General features: G+C 40.7%; 2 protein-coding genes across 11 annotated transcripts; one reads left to right on the top strand and one right to left on the bottom strand.

Moving 5' to 3' along the window:
• Window positions 1–3303: 3303 nt before the first annotated feature.
• dohh (deoxyhypusine hydroxylase/monooxygenase) lies at window positions 3304–8794 on the bottom strand. 2 transcript variants are annotated; one of them, XM_020081440.2, is made up of 6 exons: window positions 8636–8794; window positions 8057–8166; window positions 7120–7287; window positions 6315–6391; window positions 4904–5159; window positions 3304–3950 (listed from the first exon to the last, which is right to left on the bottom strand). In XM_020081440.2, the coding sequence occupies exons 2-6, from the start codon at window positions 8160–8162 to the stop codon at window positions 3640–3642; spliced, it is 918 nt and encodes a 305-aa protein (XP_019936999.2). In that variant the 5' UTR covers window positions 8163–8166; window positions 8636–8794; the 3' UTR covers window positions 3304–3639. The 2 variants fall into 2 exon arrangements, with proteins under 2 accessions (XP_019936999.2, XP_019937000.2); XM_020081441.2 differs by having other exon boundaries at window positions 8057–8208; window positions 8636–8780.
• A 4769-nt stretch (window positions 8795–13563) lies between these two features.
• LOC138407262 (dual specificity tyrosine-phosphorylation-regulated kinase mbk-1-like) lies at window positions 13564–23087 on the top strand. Of its 9 annotated transcripts, none has more exons than XM_069522584.1 (10): window positions 13564–14812; window positions 15789–15830; window positions 16041–16075; window positions 16258–17775; window positions 18224–18415; window positions 18527–19472; window positions 19622–19726; window positions 19876–19959; window positions 20124–20254; window positions 20423–23087. In XM_069522584.1, exons 6-10 carry the CDS (start codon window positions 19395–19397, stop codon window positions 21639–21641), a joined length of 1617 nt encoding a protein of 538 aa, XP_069378685.1. In that variant the 5' UTR covers window positions 13564–14812; window positions 15789–15830; window positions 16041–16075; window positions 16258–17775; window positions 18224–18415; window positions 18527–19394; the 3' UTR covers window positions 21642–23087. The 9 variants fall into 9 exon arrangements, with proteins under 9 accessions (XP_069378685.1, XP_069378684.1, XP_069378682.1 ...); XM_069522583.1 differs by having other exon boundaries at window positions 16168–17775; XM_069522581.1 differs by having other exon boundaries at window positions 16041–17775.
• Window positions 23088–23560: the final 473 nt, after the last annotated feature.

Genomic DNA, 23560 nt, shown 5'->3' with positions numbered 1-23560 from the left:
GCGGTTGCTGGGAGCACTGCGCCCTCTGGAGGTAGTGAAGTATACAATGGGATTCACAAAGTGAACATATCCAAGCACTTGATTGTAATTCATGTACAACAACTTTGTTACCTACCATCAATAAGCAGTAATTAGGAGGTTATTATGGGAAAACTGTGAATCAATGGAGTAGTTGCAGAATAAGGTCATTAAGAATAAGGCATTAATCAGTAATTTATAATGACTAATAAAGAGCCAATATGCCTCTAATATCCATTCTAACAAGCAACTAGTCAATGGTTGATAAGTGTTCCCTAATATAAAGTGTTACCAACCTTCTGTATCTGTTATTTACCATCATTCCACAGATCTTTGAATTCCTGAACATCCTCAAAAACTCTTCCAGCTGACAGGTTTAGGATGTTCACATCAACTGCTACACTACATGGACAAAAGTATTCAGGTGTTTCATTCAGTCCCATTGCCATTGGCTAGACTAGACCCCTTAGTTCCAGTAGGGGAAATCTTAATACTGCCTACGGACAATTCTATGCTTCCAACTTTCCAGTGCACAAAACAAGGTCCATCAAGCCATGGTTGACTGAGTTTGGTGTGGAAGAACTAGACTGGCCTACACAGAGCGCTGACCTTTACTCCATCCGACACCTTCGGGGTGACCCAGCACGGAGATTGGGAGCCTGGCCCTCTCGTTCAACATCTGGGTCTGACCTCACAATAGCTCTTCTGGATGAATGGGCAAATGTTCCCACAGACACACTCCAAAATCTTGTAGAAAGCCTTCCAAGAAGAGTGGAAGCTCATACAATGACAACTCCACATTAATGCCTATGGTTTTAGAAATTGACTTCAGAAAAGCTCCTGTAGATGTAATGTGTAGGTGTCCCAATACCTTTGTCCATATAGTGTATGTGGCACACAATCCATCATAAATCTCATAAACCAGTTGTCAATACATCTAGAGGCTGCAGCCATTGGCTTTTAAACTCAATAAAAAGCAATAGAAGATGGTGAATGAATATATATCACTGATTCTTGAGACATGGGACAAACACAAGACCATCAATCCAAACTATTAGGTTTAAAAATGAAAATATCTTCAACTGTAGATGTTAGGAGGGATTAATGATAGAATGTATTCCACACAATCATCCCCTCAAATTAAATGTAATAATCATTATATCAGATCTATGACACTACATCTGAAACAGAAGGGTGCAATCCTTCATGTGCAATAAAATGGTTAGAATATTTTTTAATATTAAAAAGAGCTTGTTTCATAAAAAGAAAAACTTAGCATCTCATATCAGAGCAAAGTTGATTGTCAATGACACATGCATATTAAATAAGGTTTCAAAGTTGTGTCCCCACTTTTTGTCAACAGTCAGACATTCATTAAAATCTGTTACTCTGAAGGATCCATTTTCATATTCCACCTATGCAGAGTGCATCCATGGCAGACAGGGTCAAATAAGTATTATAGTTTTATACTATTTTAAATCCTAACGTTAATATTTCCTGTTACAACCATATGTCAAGTTTTTAAAAAGGTAAGATCGTTCCATCCTTCTGAAGTAGATTCTGTTAGCATCTACCATCAAGCTGAAAAGAAAACGGCTGCTACATGAACTATTTCTTTTGTGAACAAAATGCCTATTGCCCAACACCGTCAGATTTTCTGTCTGACAGTGGTGATGGCTGAATTACAGAGTTGACATTCAATGGGAAGGCTTCCGAGTCAAATATAGAAATAGATTATAAGTTTGTCTAATATACTAAATATGTGGCATCAGCATTTTTTTGCTTTTTTATTGCTTTTGTGAATTGATAGTCATCAACTCTATCAGGGTTTAATTGAAGGAACATGGTGCTGATGACGCACATTATAGTGATGGAACATAGGCACACTCTCTAGTACAGGAACATATGTGTGATTAGTCCAGCACAGCTAGGCAACATCTGCCACTGGAGGGATGTAGGAGGAACAGAGTATCACAAAATCACAAACAGAAGTGAAGTGAAAAAGAATTTCTAAGACAGGAGAGGCAGAGAAGAAAACAGAGAGTTAGGGAAGGAAAAATAATGCAAGTAAAGGAACAGACTGAAAGAGAACAGAGGAAAAGGAGAAGAAAAATTGGAAGCATAGCCAGTAGCGGCTGCTGAACAAAATGAAGCAATTTAGTCTGACATAGAAAATGCTGAGGCCAAAGGAATCCAAAGTCAAAATGAAACACACACTTAAATGTGAATAAAATGTTTATTAACAACCTCTTGATTTTTGGGTTTGTTTGTTTTAATGTTGTAAATTGATATATATATATATATATAGATATTTATATATCAATTTACAACAACAGGGAAAATGTGGTGGGCTTAGTTTCAGACAGCTTCCACATTTCAGTAGATTCCAGGGTTTTCTGTTCATGGAAAGATCTTGAATTACGGCAGCAGGACAATCCATCTCTCCACTGCCCACCATAGATCCACCATTATGTTCTTGTCACACTTGAGCGAACTATTGAGTCATAGAATTAAAGCAACATGTCTGACACATCATTTGTTTTTAGTTAACTATTATAGAGATGTAACACTAATTTATTCCCATGATGGGGGAGTCCGGAACCCCTCGTCTCCCTCGTGATATATATATGCCCCTGTTCAGGTCACTTCTCTCAAAGTATATGTTCATAAACATCAACTGTGACATCAACCTGCCCAGGTAAAAAAAAAAAAAAAAAAAAGCTGATCAGTTTGCAGATATATGAATGAATATCTATGGGTTAAAAAAAAGTTCAGAGAATAATTTTAATTTAAATATACACACCGGACTGTGAATAAGAGATAAAAATTAAAATTACAACCTGTGTTCCACAGTCATCTCGTAACAAAGCAACCAGAGGAGCATGAGAGACGATAACCTCTATAGCAGAATACAGTTGAGAATGAACTCTTCCTACGATGGTGGCTGCGTACTCACCAACACCCTGAGAAGCTGATTAGTCTTTTGTTTGTATTTGACTTGTCCTGATTAGTTACAGCAGAATGCACTGACATAAGGCCTGATCATACAATGGTGCAACCTAGAACTATACAAACATAAAACATACAACTCCCAGATGGAGAAAAAGCTCTTCAGATGAAAATGTCACATCGCTCTTTTAAGGCTTCAACCCTGTGGTTATATAGTTTCCACAAAACTGTAAATGATAGCAGATAAGTATATTGTGTAGAGGCAAACAATCCAAAACACTTCTCGATGAGTTGTGAAATAAAATTAAAGTTGTCAAACACAACACAAAAACACACTTGCGGTCCATAGATGATGTGCTTTACTGTCGGCCATTAGAAAAAGAACAAATGAGAAAATGCAGAAGAACCCCACGACTGCAGCATCAGAATGCAGTATCTTCGAGGGACATAGCAACACCGTCGCCACACACAAGAGCTCACTAATCATATCTGATTAGTCGGAGCTCTTGAACTTTCATTTTTTGATTTTAGATTTTATGCTGTAAAGTCTCATCTCACAGAATCCAAGAGTTTTACAGATGCAGCCATTAATCCAGGTCTCTGTTGTATATGGTTATAAATATACAGATTTGGGTGAAAGCCCCTCCAGTTGTGACACTGACCTTTAACCCTCTATCCCTGGAGCTTCACCAGTTCATCTGCGTACTGGAACTCGTTACTGTTCTCGTACTCAAGCATATCAAGCGCGACCTCACAACTCTCCTTGACTATGCGCTCTCTGTCTCTACGATAGCGCTGCAGCACAGCCAGACAGTCCTCTTTGCCGATGGAGCCAAGGGCCTCTGCCGCCTCGTGCCGGACCATGGGGTTCTCACCGGGGGACTCCAGGGCTGCGCTCAGGGCCGGTACTGCTGCCGGGTGCTGCATCTGACCCAGGACGTAACCAATCTCATGACGGAACAGAGCACTAGAGCACTGCAGGCCTGAAGACAAAGACGTCACTCAAGTTATTCTTTATGCAGCGGACGTAACAAGTCAACACAGGTTTGATCATTACAAAGCTCTTCTGAGATGCTGAGAGAGCAGAAGGCCCCTATGACATGCAGGGTTCCTACATGTCATACATTCATACAAGCATAGATCAAAAAAACATGAGGAAACCACAAAAAAAGCAGTCGATATCTATTGTCATGCACTCTCCTGGGAACATGTCACAAATCATGAATTCATCATGGCCCTGTGTTCACTCTGTTACACATCAGAGCCTCAAACCTATCACAGACTAACCCATACTGGAGTTTTGGAGCACATATACAGTTAAAAATGTCATCATCAGATATTTTTTTATCAGGATGTAAGTGGTTCTGGTGGAAAAACAAACTGTGATGGTGACACCATTTCTAAATAAGCGCAAACTTGGTTTGGCATTTCTGGGCTGCAATTTCTTTGTTATCAGCTGAAACCTATGCTGCTACCATATGTCCATCAGCTTAGATATAAACTCAATTCATAATTTGTGATGAATTGTGAACATCATCACTTCCAACACATTTTTCACAATTTCATTTAAAAACAAAATGAATGTTTATAAAGCAGATGTATTTATTTTACATTGACATGCTGAGATTTGACACTTATGACCATTTACTACTATTTAAAACCAACAACACTTGTGCAACACACACATGATCCAGGACCATAGTGTGTAGAATGATGTGAATGTCTCAAAAGCCTCTCTAAACATTGTGTAGTCTTTTCAATAAAGACGTCCTGCCTTTTCCCCCCATTTTGCATTGAATCAGTTTCACAGGTTGAAGAATGAAGCTTAAAATTGAACCATGAAAATGACCAAAAGTTAAAAAGGTCTAGTGTTACACTTGCGTTGTTTTGAATGCATGCAGTGTAAAAAACTGCAGTGTCAAGTGTTGTATCCTACCATCTCCCAGTGCCAGGACAGCCTCCTCATTGCCAAGGTTTCGCAAGGCAAACATAGCGCGGTAGCGTTCAAAGAGTGGCAGACTCTCATTCAGCAGGACAGAGCGCAGCTCTGACACACTTTTGTTCACTGATGGGGGCGCTGGGTCTACAGATAAGTAGGGGTTCTTATCGGTACTTCCATCCTCCAACTGTTTCTCTCCTCTACTCTGCAGCCACTCCAGGCGGCGAACAGCCAACTGACACGTCTCTGCAACCTGCAGGGAGGGAGGGACACGACATTGCATTTCCATTTGATGCAAAGTGAGTTTACATCCCTGAGAGCAGGATGAGTAATTGAACATTTAAAATAGGAAGAGAAAACACAGAGATTTAAATGTAAAGACACATGATGAAAACTGGGAACATGTATCTTTCATTAATGGTGTCTGTAACATGCATCTTGGTGGATCCTTGTCTAATTACACTTTCAATGACTTCACCAAAATTAACAACCCAGATTAACATGGATGCGGCCGAATCCTCCAGGTCAAAATTCACCAAAGTTGAAATACACACAAAGGCATGCTGGGGATTTGCTTTGCCACAGGAAACAAATGTTTTCTTTGCCTACTCGCTGGCACATATTGGAAATGGGCTTTAGAAGTGAACACTTTTTTTTTTGGTGTATTTACTTTAAATAAGAATCTTTTGAGTGTTTCAAGTATTAACTAGCCTGATGCCACTGATGAAGAGCAATAGATGCGAGTAGCAATAGTAAATATACAAAAGAGAAGTAACTTACAACTAAGTGGTTACCTTTAAGACAATCAACATTCTTGTTGGCTCAATTGCATAAATATCTGCCCAAACTAAACCTGTTTAGTGCATTTAAGTGCCACTTGGTTTGCTGAACATTTTATGAAATGCTAAAACAAAAAGATAAAAAAATACAATAACTTCTAATTACTTTATAACAGAAAGTGTATATAATTTAAAACTAAGAAAATAACCTTTCTTCTTCTTAGACGGTTTTGTTATAAGAGGCAAAAATGGTTGATCCAAGATCGGGTGTGTTAGAGCTGATGCAGTAGTCAGTATTACACAGAGTTCAGGAACATATCGTTGACATAACTTGTCCACTACCCCACTGTCTGTTTGATATTTTACAGAGAGAAATACCTTTGAGGCAAAGAATCTGAATCTATGATTTTTTGTAATCAAGGTTCTTGAGATACTCAGCCATGCAAGTGTTTTTGAAGCAGACATTTCCGCCCTCCCAGTAACGAGCGTGTGTGTGTATTTACCTGCTTCATGTTGAATGCATCTTTAAAAACAGCTGTCAAACATGTATGGCCTGTCTGTCCTGCATCTGTCTCAAGCGTTTTAAGTATTACTAGCCTGATGTCACTGACTAAGAGTTATGTTCTTACCTCAATGACAGGGTCCTGGCTGTACTCTTTTAGTAGGTCCAGAACCACAGGATCACCAATGGCTCCCAGAGCCTCTCCTATAAACACAGACATTCAGAGTGACAGACACAGCACTGCTGCTTCCAGTTTCCACGTAGATCCTGTTTATTATTTGTCAGCTCACAACTAAAAATGCACACCATGTATTTTTTATCATAATAGTATAAAGTCCCAGTTGAGTTCAGCCACAGAGCAGGCAGCACACACCCTACTCCTGTACACTATTATACTGTTAAAACTACTTTTCATGTCTTTTTGCATCATGTAGGAAGTGAAAACATTAGATTTCCATACAAACAGAGAAAGTAAACTAGAGACCAACTAGTGATGAGTACACACACACACACACACACACACACACACACACACACACACACACACACACACACACACACACACACACACACACCAGTGAACATGTTGATGTGCTGACCCAGGAGTACTCAGTAGTATTTACTAAATGATTATATAAGCAATCAGTAGTGTTTATATTATTACACCAGTACTCAATAGTTGTTACCACTGCTTATTACATGATTCCCCTTTAGTGAGTTATGTCTGTTTAGTGCACTAAATGCATTAAACCAATTTGATGCATTTAAGTGCCACTTGGTTTTCTGAACATTTTCTGAAATGCAAAAACAAAAAGAAAGAATCTGAATCTATGATTTTTTGTAACCAAGGTTCTTGAGATACTCAGCTATGCAAGTGTTTATCAAGCAGACATTTTGCTCTTCCCCAATAACGAGTGTTTGTGTGTATTTACCTGCTTCATGTCGAACCATTGGCTCCTGCTGTGCATCTTTAAGAACAGCTATCAAAGCAGGTATGGCATGTCTGTCCTGCATCTGTCCCAGGCAGTAGGCCAGCTCATGCTTCAGCAGGGCAGACTCATCAAAGAAGGCCTTACTGATCCAGTTTATAGCTTCAGCACCTGACATCCAGAAAATGCATATAATCAGTTCACATAGTTAAACAAAACGATACAGAGTAGGGCTGCGCGATATATCGAAAAAATTGATCGTAATTGCGATGTCAACATGTCTCAAAAGAGGGCTCAAACAGCGATGAATGGTGTTCCATGCGCCATGTATTCACTCTCTGCATGTCAATATATTTGGTCAATCAGATGGAGCCCTGCCTATATAATAAATTAAAGATATTTAGATCACTGATGGGTTTTTCCTTTAATGTATCGGAAGAAGAGGATAAGAAGCGAACAGAGAATTTGAAAACAGAGTTTTGACAGAGTGAGGCTCTTGTTGACGGTTAAGGCCAGAGGATGTCCCACCTTGTTAAGCCCTATGAGACAAATTGTGATTTGTGAATATGGGCTGTACAAATGAAATTGGATTGATTGAATATATCTTGACAGGTTGACAATAACAAAAAGCTGGCGTAAGGGTGCGAACAGCATAAACTCCCCTCCTCATACGTTATCTGTTATTATGTTGTCCTTCATACACATCATGACTGAGGTATTCACTATTTATCTGTCCAAGTGCTTGAACTGAATCGTCTCAACCAGAGAACCACATTTTTGAAATGCAAATCATTTTGATATGTTTTCAAGTCTAAAGATCACTTTGCCACCACTGAGCACTGGTTGAGTAAATTGGCTTGATGTGTCTTGTGCTGGAATCTTCTTTTATTTCATCTCTAATTTTCTCTCATGGATGTGTAGATGTTGTGTGGACGTTTACCTCCCAGGTTCCTCAGGGTGAATAAGGCTCTGAACCGCCGGGTCAGGTCCAGTCTTGGGTTCACGAGAACCTGTCCCACTGCTTCCACTTGCTCCTCACTGGCCATGGTGCTACACAGGAAGACACACAGCTGCGTCAGAGCCAGATGTGGACTGAAGACATGAACACAGACATACATCTATGTATATGTGGACACATTCCACCCATGCACACAACCCAACCTCATACTGACACTAAGAAGCACTTCATTGTTTCATACTTCAAGATAATTATATAATCATGACAGTCACTTTGTAATGTACTTAGTTTGGAGGCAATCGTTTTAAAGAATTCTACAACTAGGCTGGTTTGCATCATTTAACTGTCTGACACTGACTGTTTAACTTCTAGTTTAGAGCTTCGGTAGAGTTAATGGCTGGTGGTGTGAGTGGACGCTGCTGTGGTCACATAACACAGCGCCCAGCCTGGTATGACGGGGGACCGGCTGAGGTTACAAAACGCAGATCCGGCTGAAGCTAACTCCCTCAGTAACACCTCCACCAGGTAAACTCCGGCTACACGTGCCTCACAATTACTCACCCACACAACGTGATCCACAATCACCAGCAGGGTGGACGGAGCAGAGGTGTGCAGACCTTCAGAGGCAGCACACACAGCTCTGGAGTCTGAAAGCTGCTGCTGCTGCTGCTGCTACACGCGACTCAGACCGGCCACTTCCGCCTCTGCTTCTTCTTCTCCGACGTTTCACGGCAGCAGGCACCCTAAGCTTTGAATTACTGCCCCCTTCAGTTTTCACGCTCCTTCTTTGTGTTTAATGGAGGGTGGCACCTGAAATTCAAGGTAATTTACCGCCTCCTCCTATGCTGGAGTGTGGGTCAGAGTCAATCACTCGATCAAAAGTATTTATAAAGCACGGTGTCACAACAAACAGTAGTCTCAGGGTGCTGCACAAAAGAAGTCCAGGATCTTAAGAAACACAAAATCCAACTTGTTCCACATCGAGCCAGCATGAGCAACAGCGGGGAGGAAAATCTCCCAGGAGGAAGAAACCTCCGGAAGAACCGAGCTCGGTGTGGACGGCCTCTGCCAGGACCGGTTGGGGTGATGGAGAAAGAACAAGTGATATAGGGGAACAAAAGGAAATAAAGGGGGGGGGGGGGGGGTTGAGTCAGGTCATGAGCTTGAATCCAGCCCGGGAATCTCCACGTGGACGTTGGCATGGTCTTCCAAGGGTGCGTTGGTCCCCCCCGGGCACTCCTGCCTCCCTCGTGGTCCAACATGTGCAGCAGGTGGACCCATGGCCCCAAAGGTGAGAGGTCCTCAGGTGAGAGTGCTGGTGGTTGCGTGACCCTCCATGTCAGCCCTGCGACAGACCGGCGACCTCCACTAGGTCCATCCCTCATCAGGACCCGAGCAATGACAGGCTCCATAGTTGATCACTGATCCAATTAAAGCAATATGAATATTCCTCAAAGGCCTTCTACTGGATCCCCATTCAGACCCTTTGAGAATTCTCATTACTTTAAGAACCATTTTGAATTTTTTTTTATCTTATTCATTCCAGGTCAGCTTTGTATCAAATAAATCCCCCAGATATAAAAAACGCGTTTGCCTGTTCTAACTGTTCTAACCTGTTCTCACTCACATTTCCTTGCCACCTCACTTGCAGTGTCCAATCTAGTGCTGAAGTGCTACCTGTGTGTACATCTATCCCTCTCATTAATACATACTAAATTACTGTCGTCCAATAGCTGTTCTATTATCTCCCCATTTGTGTCTGTCTTTCTCCCTCCTCACAATGATATGATTCCTAGTCTGTCCTTGTATCTGCTTGAGTTTATTTCTGCTTGAGTTTTGATTTCTATTTTGCTGCACGGGTTACAGTAATTTATGATGTTAAACAATCCTTCATTTGTCCATATTTCTACCACAATATATTATTCTTCCCCCTTACTCACTCTGAATGGCATATTTTCCTTGATAAATGTAGTGCACCCTCCTCCTACCCCCTCTAACCTATCACACATAACTGCTATATAATTGATTACTGTAATAAAGTTTTTAAGCTGTTGTCCATTTGCCACCAAACTCCTTCCATTGTAAAATTTACACCATTTGTTATCCAACCCATGCTACCTCTGGGCTTGCCTGTTGTCACGACCCAGCTCAGAAGCCGTGACAAAAGAAAGGGAGACGCTGGTTGAAAGTCAAAGAAATAAGTCATTTTTTTAAATTTCCATTGACAGACAACGAACATAACAAAACCTAAGGAGGTAATGAGGTGTGTTCATCAGTGGGATCAGTAGTGAGCGTGCGTGGATGCATGGATGAAGTGTGTGTGTGCTGCAGGGATGGTGTTGGATGTATGAGAAACAAGCAAGACAGCATAAAAATCAGGTGAGTGAGTGATTCTTTTATAGGAACAACTTCGGGCCCAGCTACTTCAAACTGCAGCAGTGTTACTATTATTTGTATTCTTTCCATTTTTTAATTTGGTTTCTATTGTAGCATTTATGACTCCTGCTGTAAAAGTGGCTAGCTTCTGTTAATCAACCCAAGCTTTGCTCTCTTTTGGTTGACCTACTGTTAAATGTGTTGTTCGTCATTCGTGTATCTTCAATCTGTACCTCTCCTCTGGTTCTCCATCTTGACAGCATCTGCATATGTGATTTTGTTTTGTTCCCTGAACTGTTGAATCTCTACCTCCCTTTTCATTACTTCACATCATCCATATGCTACACTATGATTTCCTCCACAGTTACAACATTTTGGTTGCGTCCCTGTTCATACTCATGATCCTCAACACATCTATCGCACTTACTTTTTCCTTTGCATTTCATAGCGGTATGACCAAACCTTTACAGTTGAAGCATCTTATCAGTTTTGGAATTATTCCCTCACATGTATCCCAGCGATACTTTCTTTGTATCTCTTCCTTTCTTCAAATATACTTTTACTAACTCTCCCCACTCTGGCACATTCACAGCATAGCTGTCCCTGCCCACTGCTGTTAGATCTCCCCCTACCTTCCAGAGTGACCACTGGACCCACTGATTTACAGATGTCACCCAAAGTTTCCTGTCGGATTCATCAATTGTGTCTTTACTCACGCTCACTTGTGAACGTTTGACCATAAGTCAACTCTGTTTGGCAAACAAATCTCCATTTATTACATAGTCGCCTGTCTAGTCCAGTCTCCTTTAAAGGTCCAGTTTGAAGATTTAGGTGAAAGGGATCTATTGTCCGAAATGAAATGTATTATAATCATAGTGATGTTTTCACAAGTGTTTTTCATCTAAATTGTACAAATTGTTGTTTTCTTTACCCAAGAATGGGCCCTTTATATTTAAATACTTCATATTTACATCAGGAGCGAGTCCTCTAAGCGGAGTCCTCTGTAGTCCAAACTGGACAAACTAAACACCTTTTGAGTTTTGAAGGCTACCACAGGTTTACAACATATTGCACCATCCCTCCCCTGGTGCTTATAGTATTTTTTATATAAAATTTTGTTTCCTACTTTGCACAAATATACTACAGCAAAGTCCTTTAATGTGTAAATGGCAATAAACCCCAATTCTGAGGTTCTCTTTCAACCGGTTGCTAAGATCCCTAACTAATATCTATGAGCAGTAGACATGAAGGTTAGCGAGTCAGATTCTTCCAACACACTGGCTGCAGGACTCAGAAGAGATGAGGAACTTTTATCCTACGTTCTTACAATCAGTTTTCATCCTGTTCACTGTCCTCTTATATTCATAGACACCTTTCTTACTTTATCATTCTTGCATACTGCACTGTTTTTTAACTGTCCATGGACATTGCACTGATGTCATCATTGTTTTCTTTCTGGTTTTACATGCTCTATTTGCCTTAGAATTGCCCTCCGGCTACAAATAAAGTAGTTTTGAATTGGAATTTTTTGAAATTGGTTGTGTTTTTGTGTTACATATACTATACATTTTACAGATTTACCCTGCACACTGGCATTGTGAGGACCAGGATATTCTTTCCACCTCTGTCCGTGTGTGTGCACCTTGGTACAAACATGGATTAAGAAAAACAACAACAAAAAATGATGATGCGGTGGAGCAGCATAACAACAGCTAAAAAAGACAAGGAAAGCAAAGCAAGCAAGCAAGCCATTTATCTCAACTTTTATTCAAAAGTCCTCGAGAAAGCAAAGAGCATGCATAGCATGACAGTACTAACATTGAATACAATGAGGGGACAATAACCCAGCAGCAGCCACCACTAGTTCAGCTCTCCCGCCACCTTAAACAAGCCCATCACTCAAGAGGACATTCATAGAATAGAGATACAGAAGCTACCTGAACAATTGTTGACCTCTGGTGACTGCCTAAGGATAACAGAGATGATAGTTATTGAAGACTCAGTGACAGTAAAACCAAAAGTATGGCATCCATGTAAGGTTTATACCAAGTTACCTTTATAAAACATTCAATATGTATGTTAGGTTAGATTCAAGTAACATGACTATCTAAAAGAATGAATTGGTAACATGTGAGCAGTCCAAACATTGTAATTGCAATTGTGATTTGTGAATATGGGCTATACAAATACAATGGACTGATTGACTGATACAGCTGTGCATCTCTCAGCAGAACAAACTAGTTAGGTTGCAATTTAGTTTTTAAAGCTTGTGTCTCAATAACATATGGGATTATATTATGAGTATATCAAATCTGTAGAAATGTGTTCTCTACATCTACCAACACAAACATCCAACTCATACAAAAACATTCACAGAACACAACACAGGGGAAAGGATGTCATACCAGTTACAGGTTTGGACAAATGTTCTTTCATTCCTCAGTTTCCCACAGTTCTGCTACTCTAAATTTCTTTCATATATACTTTCATAGATACTTAAATAATTCATCATAGCTAATATTGTTGTCTGTCCACTTGATGGCACAGAAGCACCATGAAAGCTTTTGGAGGGAAAGCTTCAACGCTTCATCCACGCTTTAGTCTCGCCACATCACTAGCACCAGGGGTGAACTTCTTTTCGCTGAAGCTTTGTTTGGAGCAGAGGAAGAAGGAGTGACAGGCTGTGGAGGCCCTTCTGGTAACTTACTCACTGGACAGCTTTTTTATAAGGAGGTTAGGATGGAGAGGGAGGAGGATGGAGGAGGAGGAGGAGGAGGAGGAGGAGGAGGAGGAGGAGGATGGAGGATGATGGAGGAGGAGGAGTTTTTTTTTTTGACTGCCAGGCAAGAACTGTGCAGCCCTTCTTCTGATCTCCCAGCATGCCTTGGGGCAGTGCCATGCTTAACTTATGCTTTAAAGACGTAAATGTTACTGGGTGTGTTATTATTGTTATTTTTGATCAGACCTTTCATTGCTTATCTTTATTCATCGTGTTATTGTGGTGGTGATTGCTGCAAGAAAAAAAAATTTTTTTGCACCATGTGTGAAAACCGTGTGTCCTACAATAGGATGGTGTGCTTTGCCACAGCAGAATCATTAACTTGTACCTTCTCTCGTGAAGACTATGCAAATATTTGGCAGCTCATACACAGTCATCCATTAGTGACGGTCAGTCTGTATATGATTCATCATCAACTCTTCAAACCAGCTTTAGATATTTACAATCTATCAGTAGATTGTCTGGAAACTAATGAGTAATTGACACTAAATCCTCAAGAGCAATACTTCTCTTCCTGTAAGTATTCTTCTTCTGCACCTGCACAGCCACAGACATTGAATCTGCATTTTTGCCTTTATGTTTTGTGTTTTACCATGACGTAGCTCTCCACTTCCTCCGAAACCAAGGCAGGTTTCTCCATCCAGCTCAGCAGGCGTAGCTTTGAAAAACTTCCAAGGTCAGATTATATCTCATGTGCCAAGTGACCACAGTCAATGACTCTTATCCAGATCGGTGGTTATCTAAGTGGATATTTGTAGCTACAATACAAAAGAGTAAACAAAGAAAAAGAAAATACAGGAGCCAGTTCCCTTTTTTAGACAGTCTGAAATGTACACACTCAACTGATAATGATCTTGAAATGATAATATGGATTGATAATGATAATTTATTATATGTATTATGATTATGTTTCTGATGTCTGCTTCTGACTGTCTTCTTTGGTGCTGTAAGGCAGAACTTTTTTTTCTGTAATAAACGATTTTTTATTATCGTAGTTATAGTTAGAGGGGATCTTAATCTAATCCATGATTCATTTACAATTAATGCCCTTTCAGGTACTTGAGGTGAGTTGCACAAATATCACATTTACTCATTTTTGCAATGAACAAAGTTGAACTAATTCATAAACAATCTTGATTCAGGCCAAATCACAATCTTGAATCCAGATATAACCATTGGGTAAAAACAAGCCATCTGTTATGTTTTGAAATCAGCTTTGATATTCCTGCTGCTCCACTAATCGATCGCAGTATTATCTTTATGTCAGACTTTGAACCCTAATGTTTTTGCTGTTTCTGTTTGTCTGCCTTTCAGGAAAGTGGTGGGTGGGGCGGGAGGGTTAGGTGGTAACGGTTGAGCTTTGTTCCCAGGGTCTGAGACCGGTTTTTGCAGGTAGACGTGCTCACTCTCCTCTCACGGAGTTCATCCATATCACAACATTTTGCATGCTCACTTTTAAACACATCCTACACTGCTGTTTCTACTGACATACACACTCCCTGGATTTTTGTTTTTTGGCCATCAACATTGGTGTTGGCAACAAGTTCATTTTCTGTGGGAGGCACACCACATTGTGCAGCTAGGTAAGATCTTTTTTTAGGTTTCCAAAGAAAAGGTAAGTGTTTTCACCTGAAGCACAGTGTTTGCAGTTTTCTCTGTGAAGCTTCAGCAGTGCTGTCACTTTGGATTGCATATTTTTTTCTTTTCTTTTCTCTGACAGTGCCTTGGCAAAGTGTTCAGTGTCAAATGTCTTTTGACATATATTTTTGAAGCATGTCTACAGAGGCCCATAAGTCACAACCAGTTATATATTTTGTATCTTCAAATAAATAGTTTGCACACCATAATATCCCTGTGACGAGGTTAATATTGGCATAGTAAAGGCTTAAAGCCACATACCACTTTAGAGCAGCCACTTTATAGCAGCCACTTTATAGCAGCCAGAATTTCAATATGACATTCCAACTTCAAAATAAAAGTTGATTAGCTGAGTTCTCTCTATCACGGTGGCTGTCTGCATCTGAAATCTTTTGACTCATATCAATTTTTAGTAAAAAAAATATCACTGTTTGGGACCGGAGGGGCTCTGTGCATGTCCGTGGGAATGTGATTGCCTGCTTGCAGGTCGACTTGCAAGAAAAACCTCCATGTTTAGTGCATACAAACCTGCTGCAAGCTGCATGAAAACAAGGGGTGAGTTTAATAAGATTGACTAAGCAATCAGAGGGAAAGGGGGGACTCCTGGGGCGATTTCTGGGCTTACTTACTTAAAAGGAGTTACTTTTGTTACAGTGTGAGGTAGTGAGGAGGAGCGAGTGAGGCAGGGATATGAAATGCAGTATTGAATTGAGTATTGAAGGTTAAAATGTGATTTTCAGCAGCAAACATTTTATTTGGTTAATCAAAGCCATTCTTGTGAAAAACTTCTCGCAGATGAGGTTGTGTCTCCTTAGGAGTAGTCGAGTCAGGACAAGTTTGTTGTCTGCAGTACTTTGTGTTTGATGCCTGCGTATACTGACAGATCCTGACACATTTTGTCTCTGTTTGAACTTGTTGCAGGAGAGGGGCCGGCTGGATTCCTTGCTCCAGTGCTTATAACCGGTAAGGCCCAGGCTCCCATTCTACAATATTCTTCATCATTGCAATGTCTATTCTGTACTAAGCAGAGGCGGATCCACTGGTCTTTGCCAGATCAAGCCTGTAAACATTACACACATGAAGGGTTTGGTCCAAAGCTCCTGCAGAATAAGTTGCTATGTCCCCTCCTGTTCCATGCTTTTTTGCTCTCTTTTCCTCTCATTTTTCATCCAGGATGCAGTTGATGTGGTTGTGGCAGTAAAGACTAGGTATTGTGAAAATCCTGATGTGGGGTAAAATGTACTGATGCTCCTTGTTACTTTTGTTTTGTATCCTAACATTGTGAACTTTGGTTTGGCAGGTATCTCCTTTTGTGTGTGTGTGTGTGTGGGGGTTACGATGACCTCTGCCCTTCTTCCTGTCAACCTGCCTCTGTCTGTCTGCATTGCAGGTATCCAATTGATGGTATAGGGATCATCTTGTGCCACCTGCTAAAACCTGGGCCTGGTCTAATGTCTAAGCTCCTGGTCTTTTCAGGCTCTCTCTCGCTTTCTCTCTCTGTCTCATAATATTTTTATATTTTAGTGCTTTTCAAGAGACTTTAGATGCTCATGTGCATTTCAATTTCAGGTCTTGTATTTTGTTTCAGACACTCTTCCACACCCACAAGCAACTCGCACTCTTTTTTTTTTTTTAAACCTGTTTTAAATGTACTGATGAATATTGTGGGAGGTTTATGACTGCATTTCTCTTCTATGTAGCAGTGTTTTTGTGCTGTACTGATGTTGATGCCATACTTGTTTTGTATATTCTCAATAAAGTAAAAGATATCTTTCCCATAGTGAGTCAATAGAGTGATGGATGTCTAACATGTAATATGAAATGTTTCAACATCATTCTCTCTTCACCAAAGAGCCAATACAAATAATTGAATAAAACGTCTGAAATGCCCATTTGTTTTGTTGTTCTGCATCAGATTCCATGTTTTCATTCTTTTGCAAACTATTAAAACTGAAAAAAAAGGAATCCTGTGAATAAAAAGACACTGCAATACAGAGAAACATTGCGGCAAAGAAACCACATGACGCTTATCGGTGGAAATATAAAAAATAGAGTGACTTTTTGATCCATGTTTGCAAAGAGCAGCACAAAAGTGAATAAAGGCTGAATAGTAATTGAAGACTTGTACAAAGTTTCACACAAATGCACAAGGGATTTAAATGAAATTTGTACGAGATCTGTGGTATCTGTTTGGAAGCCCAATGAAAACATGTCAACACATTTGTAAGAGGAGAGTTCTGCTGTGCTAAGAAGGTGATGATAAAGTTTGAGTTGATCAGTGTTTCACTAACTAAAAACTGACAGAGCAGGTCTGAACAGGGCCTATAACAAGCTGTAAATAAAAAAATCCTTCTTCATGTTGTTTTATCTTTTGACTAAATGGACAATGACTAGTCTCAAGTTGTTCCCTTTATATTTATTGAAACTATTTTTAATAAAAAACTTACTGGATATGTCCAATGACATCACCTGACACACTTGGTATGTATGATGGAGGTAAGTGCTGATTGATCTCTTTTCTGACAACTTCAGGGATATTTATTTTCCTGACAGCACGTTGTAACAATGTTTGACTATTATTCTATACACTCATACTGTGTGTACTTACTACTTTTCTAACAAAAAGATATCCACATTTTCCAGATCAGTGCTTGAAGCCAGTTACCGTGTGACAGAGGTGTTATTTTGCTTGTGTTACATCACATGTGACTAAATGTTTTGATGCACTCTAGCTTCAAAGATGTCTGCCTTGCTCCCGACTGGATCCCCCAAATACCGGAGGCTGTCTTTCCTGGGGAGGGGGTCCTTCGGCTGCGTGCTGAAGTGCCAGAGTTTGGAGGATGGGAAGACCGTGGCCATCAAGATCATACAGAGAAAGGGAAATTATGAGCTGCAGGCTAAAGAAGAGGTAGGATGAGAGACTGGTTGTGCTTCTCAAAGTTGTACCATTGTTGTGATGCTGTTTTGTACTGTTTATTTTTAGAAACTAGTTCTGGTTCTAAAGCAGTCAGTTTGGAATGGGCTGATGGGAGCCTTCTTTCTGAAAGTGTATAAAGAGCCATTCACCTGTTTCTTCAACGTTTTCCGGAGCTTGACTCAGCAACCTGGAGCTGGAGAATCAATGGGTCGGAAGTTCAATCCCCAGTCTTCCCATCTGCATGCCAAAGTGTCCTTGGGCAAGATGCTGAACCCCGAATTTCCCCATAGAACAACAAAAAGTGCTACTCACAGATGCACTTAAAATATTCCAGCCACAAAGGCCAACAGACAGACTCACTGTCAAATCAGTACAAAGATATTTAGTTTGTGTGTAAAGCTGAAATAAAATCTGTCTGTGATCTGTCCTCTATCTCCAGGTGGCTGCTCTGAAGCACCTGAGATCTCTGGACCCGGACCGGTGCAACCTGGTTCGATGGTTTGAGGAATTCACAGATAAAGATCACATTTACCTGGTGTTTGAACACCTGGACATAAGTCTTTATGACTTCATGAAGAAAAGAGGTTTCCAACATCTCCAACTGATGACTATCAGACCCATTGTCCAGCAGGTACAGTATATCCCACTGCTTTTCTTTCAGCATGAATAAACTTCCTGAAAATAGACACTGGTGGAATATTGTTAAGATTGCTATTACATGATGGACTTTGATACTTTTCAGCTCGCCAACGCTCTCAATTACTTGAAGGCTGCAGGGATAATACATGCAGACATCAAGTGTGAAAATGTGATGATGCTCAGTCATCTACAGGAGTCCCCCAGGGTCAAAATTATTGACTTTGGCCTGGCTCGTAAGGTCTCAGCTGCCAGGGTAGGCTCAAAACTTCAGAGCCTTTATTACCGGTGAGTAACTGAAACAATGAATAATCTCTAAGTGGTTAATTTGTGCCTGAAAAGGTATATAAACTAAGAAAACCTCATCCATTTATATTAATTTCTTTGTGAAGAGCTTTACTCTAGCAGCAGGGGAAATCATACTGCTCCAAACTGTGAGTAATAAGTGTCGTCTATGTTAGTGTTAGATAATTGTTGAGTCAGGTTTTGTGTTTATTGTGTTGTGACGTTCTCATCTCATTTCAGGTCACATGACATCCCCTTGTTTGCCCTCCCACCTGTGTGATTGTCCTCCCTGCACTTGATTGTTTCCATCTGTGTTCTCTTCCCTCATATAGAAATATGAGTCCTTGTCTCCCTTTGTACTGTGCCAGATCGATTTGTGCCTTGTGTCAGCGTTCCAGCTTCATTTATCACAGTCAAGCAAGAGTATTTCATAGTTTCATAGGTTAGTGTTTTGTAGAGTGCTTTGATGTTCATTTGTATTGTGTATTCCTTTTTCACTTCAGTAATCTTTTGTTTCCTTCACGCTACTGAGTATTGAGTCGTGCACTTTGGCCCTGTGTTTACGAGATCGTGACAATAAGTGAGTCTTTGAAAATACTGGAAATAGTTTTCATGGCTAATGGTCTTTTTTTTCCTCTGTCAGGTCCCCAGAGATAATATTGTCACTTCCATTTACAGAGGCCATAGATATGTGGTCTCTGGGCTGCATGGCTGCCTTCATGTACCTTGGCACCCCGCTCTACCCTGGCAGAAGTGAATATGATATGGTATGTAACATAGTACTTGAGCTTACTCTATCAGAATCTGGTGTCATGTTTTATTGAAATAATTAATATGTAGCATATAATATGCTCATAATATAGAAATAATTCAGTATGCCCTCCCATTGTGACTTTAAGCTGTGTTGTATTTTCAGATCACATACATAGTGGAGACTCAGGGTCAGCCACCGGACAACATGCTAAACCATGGACTCAGAACAATAAAATTTTTCCAGAAAGACAACTCCTGGACACTCAAGGTATCTGCCCAAACCATCTAATGACATCACAGGAATCTCTGTCGTTCTTCTACTTCTGCAACGCTGTAAAATACTGGGTTGTGTCTGTTTGTTTGTCCAAGTTGGATGTTCTCAGAATATCATTACTAACTAATACATTGTCTGATCAGACCCCAGAACAGTTCTACAGAGAGACAGGGATTCAGCTGATGGACAACAGGAGGAACAAGTTCACCTCTCTGGATGACCTCCAGGTCTGTAGGTTTTTGTTTTTATCATTCAAAATAAAATTATTATAACATGAGTTTATATCTTAAGGATAATTATAATACACTCAAATATCTCCAACACAGATTTTATTCAGTCATGGATATGAGTGAAAGCGGCCCTGACTTATGCCATTGTTGTTTATCAATAGCACTTCAGTGCTGCGGGTGAAGAAACAAACAATGTGACGATGTTTGTGGTCATGTTGAAAGGAATGCTTCAGCTCGATGGCACCAAACGGATGACCCCCTGTCAGGTGCTGGATCATCAGTTCATCAACTGGTAGGAAGTCAATACTATGATTTTAAAACATTTGGAACGTTATTTTATGTTCCACTTGTACCTTTGTTGCTGGCTGCAGATGATACACTACATGACCTGTAGCAGCCATGAACATTTTATGATGATGCATGATAAACTTGGCTAATGACAGATTTCATTGTCTTACAGTGCGAGTTCCTGCAGCAAGATGATAGACATCGATCAGAACAAAAAACAGACTTTTGACAATCGGAAAACTAGGTCACTGCAGCAGCCCCCCACCAGGACTGCTAAGCCCATCCAGCTGAATCCTCATGACCTCAATAAAAGGTCAGATAACGACAGAAAGATGTTCCAGAAAACCTCTGCAGGTCCATCCACCTCAAGCTGCAGCAGCCAGACCCAGAGTTGTAGCTTCCCAAAGGTCAAGAGGAAGATGACTCATGGTAAAGACTCTGACTCTAGCCATGACAAAAGGTCAGATAATGAGAAGAAAATAGACAGAAAGTGGGATGCTGTGGAAGCCAGATCTACCTGCAGCAGCCACCGTGATTCCACCCACTCTCTTCATGTACAAGCCAATCAGAGGAGCAGCCTGGCTAAAGACCATCGCCCCAGTCCCCGTTCTTCAAGCAGCACTTGGGCTGAGAGGCAGGCTCCAATAGGACTCAAGAGAAAATCATCTGACGAGGGTGATATGCAGCCTGGAAAAAGAACCTCTGGCCCCTGGTCAGATAATGGCAGAAAAAGGTTCCAGAAAACCTCTGCAGGTCCATCCACCTCAAGCTGCAGCAGCCAGACCCAGAGTTGTAGCTTCCCAAAGGTCAAGCGGAAGATGACTCATGGTAAAGACTCTGACTCTAGCCATGACAAAAGGTCAGATAATGAGAAGAAAATAGGCAGAAAGTGGTATGCTGTGGTAGCCAATTCTACCTGCAGAAGCCACCGTGATTCCACCCACTCTCTTCATGTACAAGCCAATCAGAGGAGCAGCCTGGCTAAAGACCATCGCCCCAGTCCCCGTTCTTCAAGCAGCACTTGGGCTGAGAGGCAGGCTCCAATAGGACTCAAGAGAAAATCATCTGACGAGGGTGATGTGCAGCCTGGAAAAAGAACCTCTGGCCCCTGGTCAGATAATGGCAGAAAAAGGTTCCAAAACTCTGCCGGTCAATCCACCTCAAGCTGCAGCAGCTCATCCAAGGGGTTAGCAAAGGTTGTGTCTGCTGATCAGACTCCCTCCAAGGGAAATGGGTCATCCAGCTATCCCTGTTCAACAAACACCCCTAAGAGACCTAAGGCCCCTACCAAGCCCATACTGACATCTGACCTCAAGTTTCGGAAGAAAATACAAGCTATTATGAAAGAGAGAAAGAGGCACTGCCAGGGTAGCAAGAGACATGCTCATTGACAGAAATGAAAACATATTTTTTTTGTTGTCTTTTTATTCTTTTATATTCTCTTTTTTATGTATTTAAATAATTTGTTTTACAATGTATTGTAGTATATTACAGTATAGGCATATTATATATGTCATAATACAAATAATCTCTAATAATGTTATGTATAATCTTGTATATATGATTTCTATAATATATAATATATTTTATAAAGATCAATTAACCATATAATATAAGCACTGGTGGGAATCATTGTCACTGCACTACAGAGTCAGGTCAGGGTGGCTGTCAGAGGGGGAGATGAACTGTGAACACATGATTCACTCTCCTGGTGAAGCCCTCCTCTGGCAGATGACAGGTCATGAGCACAGTTGTGACCATGTTCGGCCTGATCTTATGTCTTTAGCACAGCATATGATTCCCCAAGAGCTATTTTTTGCTGAGGTTTTTATCAGTGGCCCTCTACCACCAGCAAGAAGAGGAGCCGAGAGATTCAGCAGATTGTTGGCACTGAACACATGGCTTTCAACTGCATGCATTGTCCATTCTGTGCCTTTTATTGACATTTTTTTTTTTCTAGGACAGCAGACATCAAGAAATTAGAACTTTTACAGAACATTTTTCTTCCTGCGTCACCGACCTGTTCCCTCTGCAAGGACAAGGGACAAGAGGAGTCAAAACAGGAGGAAGTCCAAATAAAAACAGCCGATACCATGAAGGAGAGCTACACCCCCCATCAAAAACCGCCTATGAGGACTCACCCCCAAACCCCATTCAGATCACCTTCATCATTAGGGACACGTTCCTCCTCCTCCCGACTCTTGGAGTGGGACAGCTGTGGCTGAAGTCACCAGAAGTGCAGCGGTCCAATCCCAGTCCTCCCCATCATGTCCTTGGGCAAGACACTTGCTCCTTAAAGAAAAAGTCCTGCCCATAGAGCACCGTATGATTTGTGTGTGTGGATGACAATAAACTGTACTCTAAAGCGCTTTGAGTGGTCATCAAGACTAGAAAAGCGCTATATAAATACAGACCATTTACCATTTAACACAGACCAGATAGAGTTCACCGACCACATGAAAAAGCTGGTCACTGCCTGGACACAACTTACCCAGCTCTACTGTCTTTTTCTCCTCCACGGTGGCATTAAAATTATCTCCTTTCTCCCCGCAGCTTGTATCTCCATCTGACATGTTCCAGGTCCAAGTTCCAGGGTTAATGTCACTCATGGCTTGTCCCCGTACAAGCCGGGGCCCAATGTACAGGAAGCTTCCTCAATTCCTGTAATTATAGGCAATAGAAATAGAATATCAAATTTAGCAAGAAACCTAGAAACATCAACTTATAGCCCTCATTCCTCTTCAGACACTGTCTGTCCTACAATACTGGACGGATAATGATTCACATTATATCTAGCTATCAGATCTTTGGCACACAAAACATTTTTGAATCAATGGTTTTATAACCAAGCACAACCTTGAATTTATCTTTTTATCTTTTTTAATATATTCATCCAATGCAAGAACATCTCCTATGGAAATTTTGCTTCTTTTGAATACTGTATGTGCCTCCTAATTTATATTCCTTCTCTCAAGTAACACTCTGAAATATCTATAGGCCGCTTAACTACTGTGCAACCAGGACATAAGCACTAAAGAACTGTATTGTGTTTTGATAACTATGGACTAACTCAACATGTGATGGAGCCCACACACAACAAAGGGCACACTCTGGTCTTAATCATCTGCAAGGGTTCCAATTATAGTGACTGATGTTGCTCTCTTACCATTCCTTTATTTCTTTTTCAAGTTCTATCTCAGTGCGCACAAAAATAAATATATTACCACAGTTATGCAGGTGACACACAAATTTACAGAACCATACCACCAGGGGACTATAATCCCATACAACATTGACTAAGTGCATTGAA

This window comes from Paralichthys olivaceus, chromosome 3, assembly GCF_024713975.1.
Source record: "Paralichthys olivaceus isolate ysfri-2021 chromosome 3, ASM2471397v2, whole genome shotgun sequence".
Classification (NCBI taxonomy): domain Eukaryota; kingdom Metazoa; phylum Chordata; class Actinopteri; order Pleuronectiformes; family Paralichthyidae; genus Paralichthys; species Paralichthys olivaceus.
This window is presented reverse-complemented; position numbering and strand designations above follow the sequence as displayed.

Excerpts from the sequence above, each read along its gene's own strand:
- dohh (XM_020081440.2), bottom strand. The coding sequence starts at position 8,162 with ATGGCCAGTGAGGAGCAAGTGGAAGCAGTGGGACAGGTTCTCGTGAAC. Across the intron at positions 5,160-6,314 it reads GCCAGGACCCTGTCATTGAG|GTTGCAGAGACGTGTCAGTT; the intron begins GTAAGAACATAA and ends CCCTCCCTGCAG. Across the intron at positions 3,951-4,903 it reads TGTCCTGGCACTGGGAGATG|GCCTGCAGTGCTCTAGTGCT; the intron begins GTAGGATACAAC and ends CTTTGTCTTCAG.
- LOC138407262 (XM_069522575.1), top strand. The coding sequence starts at position 19,395 with ATGTGGTCTCTGGGCTGCATGGCTGCCTTCATGTACCTTGGCACCCCG. Across the intron at positions 19,473-19,621 it reads GCAGAAGTGAATATGATATG|ATCACATACATAGTGGAGAC; the intron begins GTATGTAACATA and ends TTGTATTTTCAG. Across the intron at positions 19,727-19,875 it reads ACAACTCCTGGACACTCAAG|ACCCCAGAACAGTTCTACAG; the intron begins GTATCTGCCCAA and ends TTGTCTGATCAG.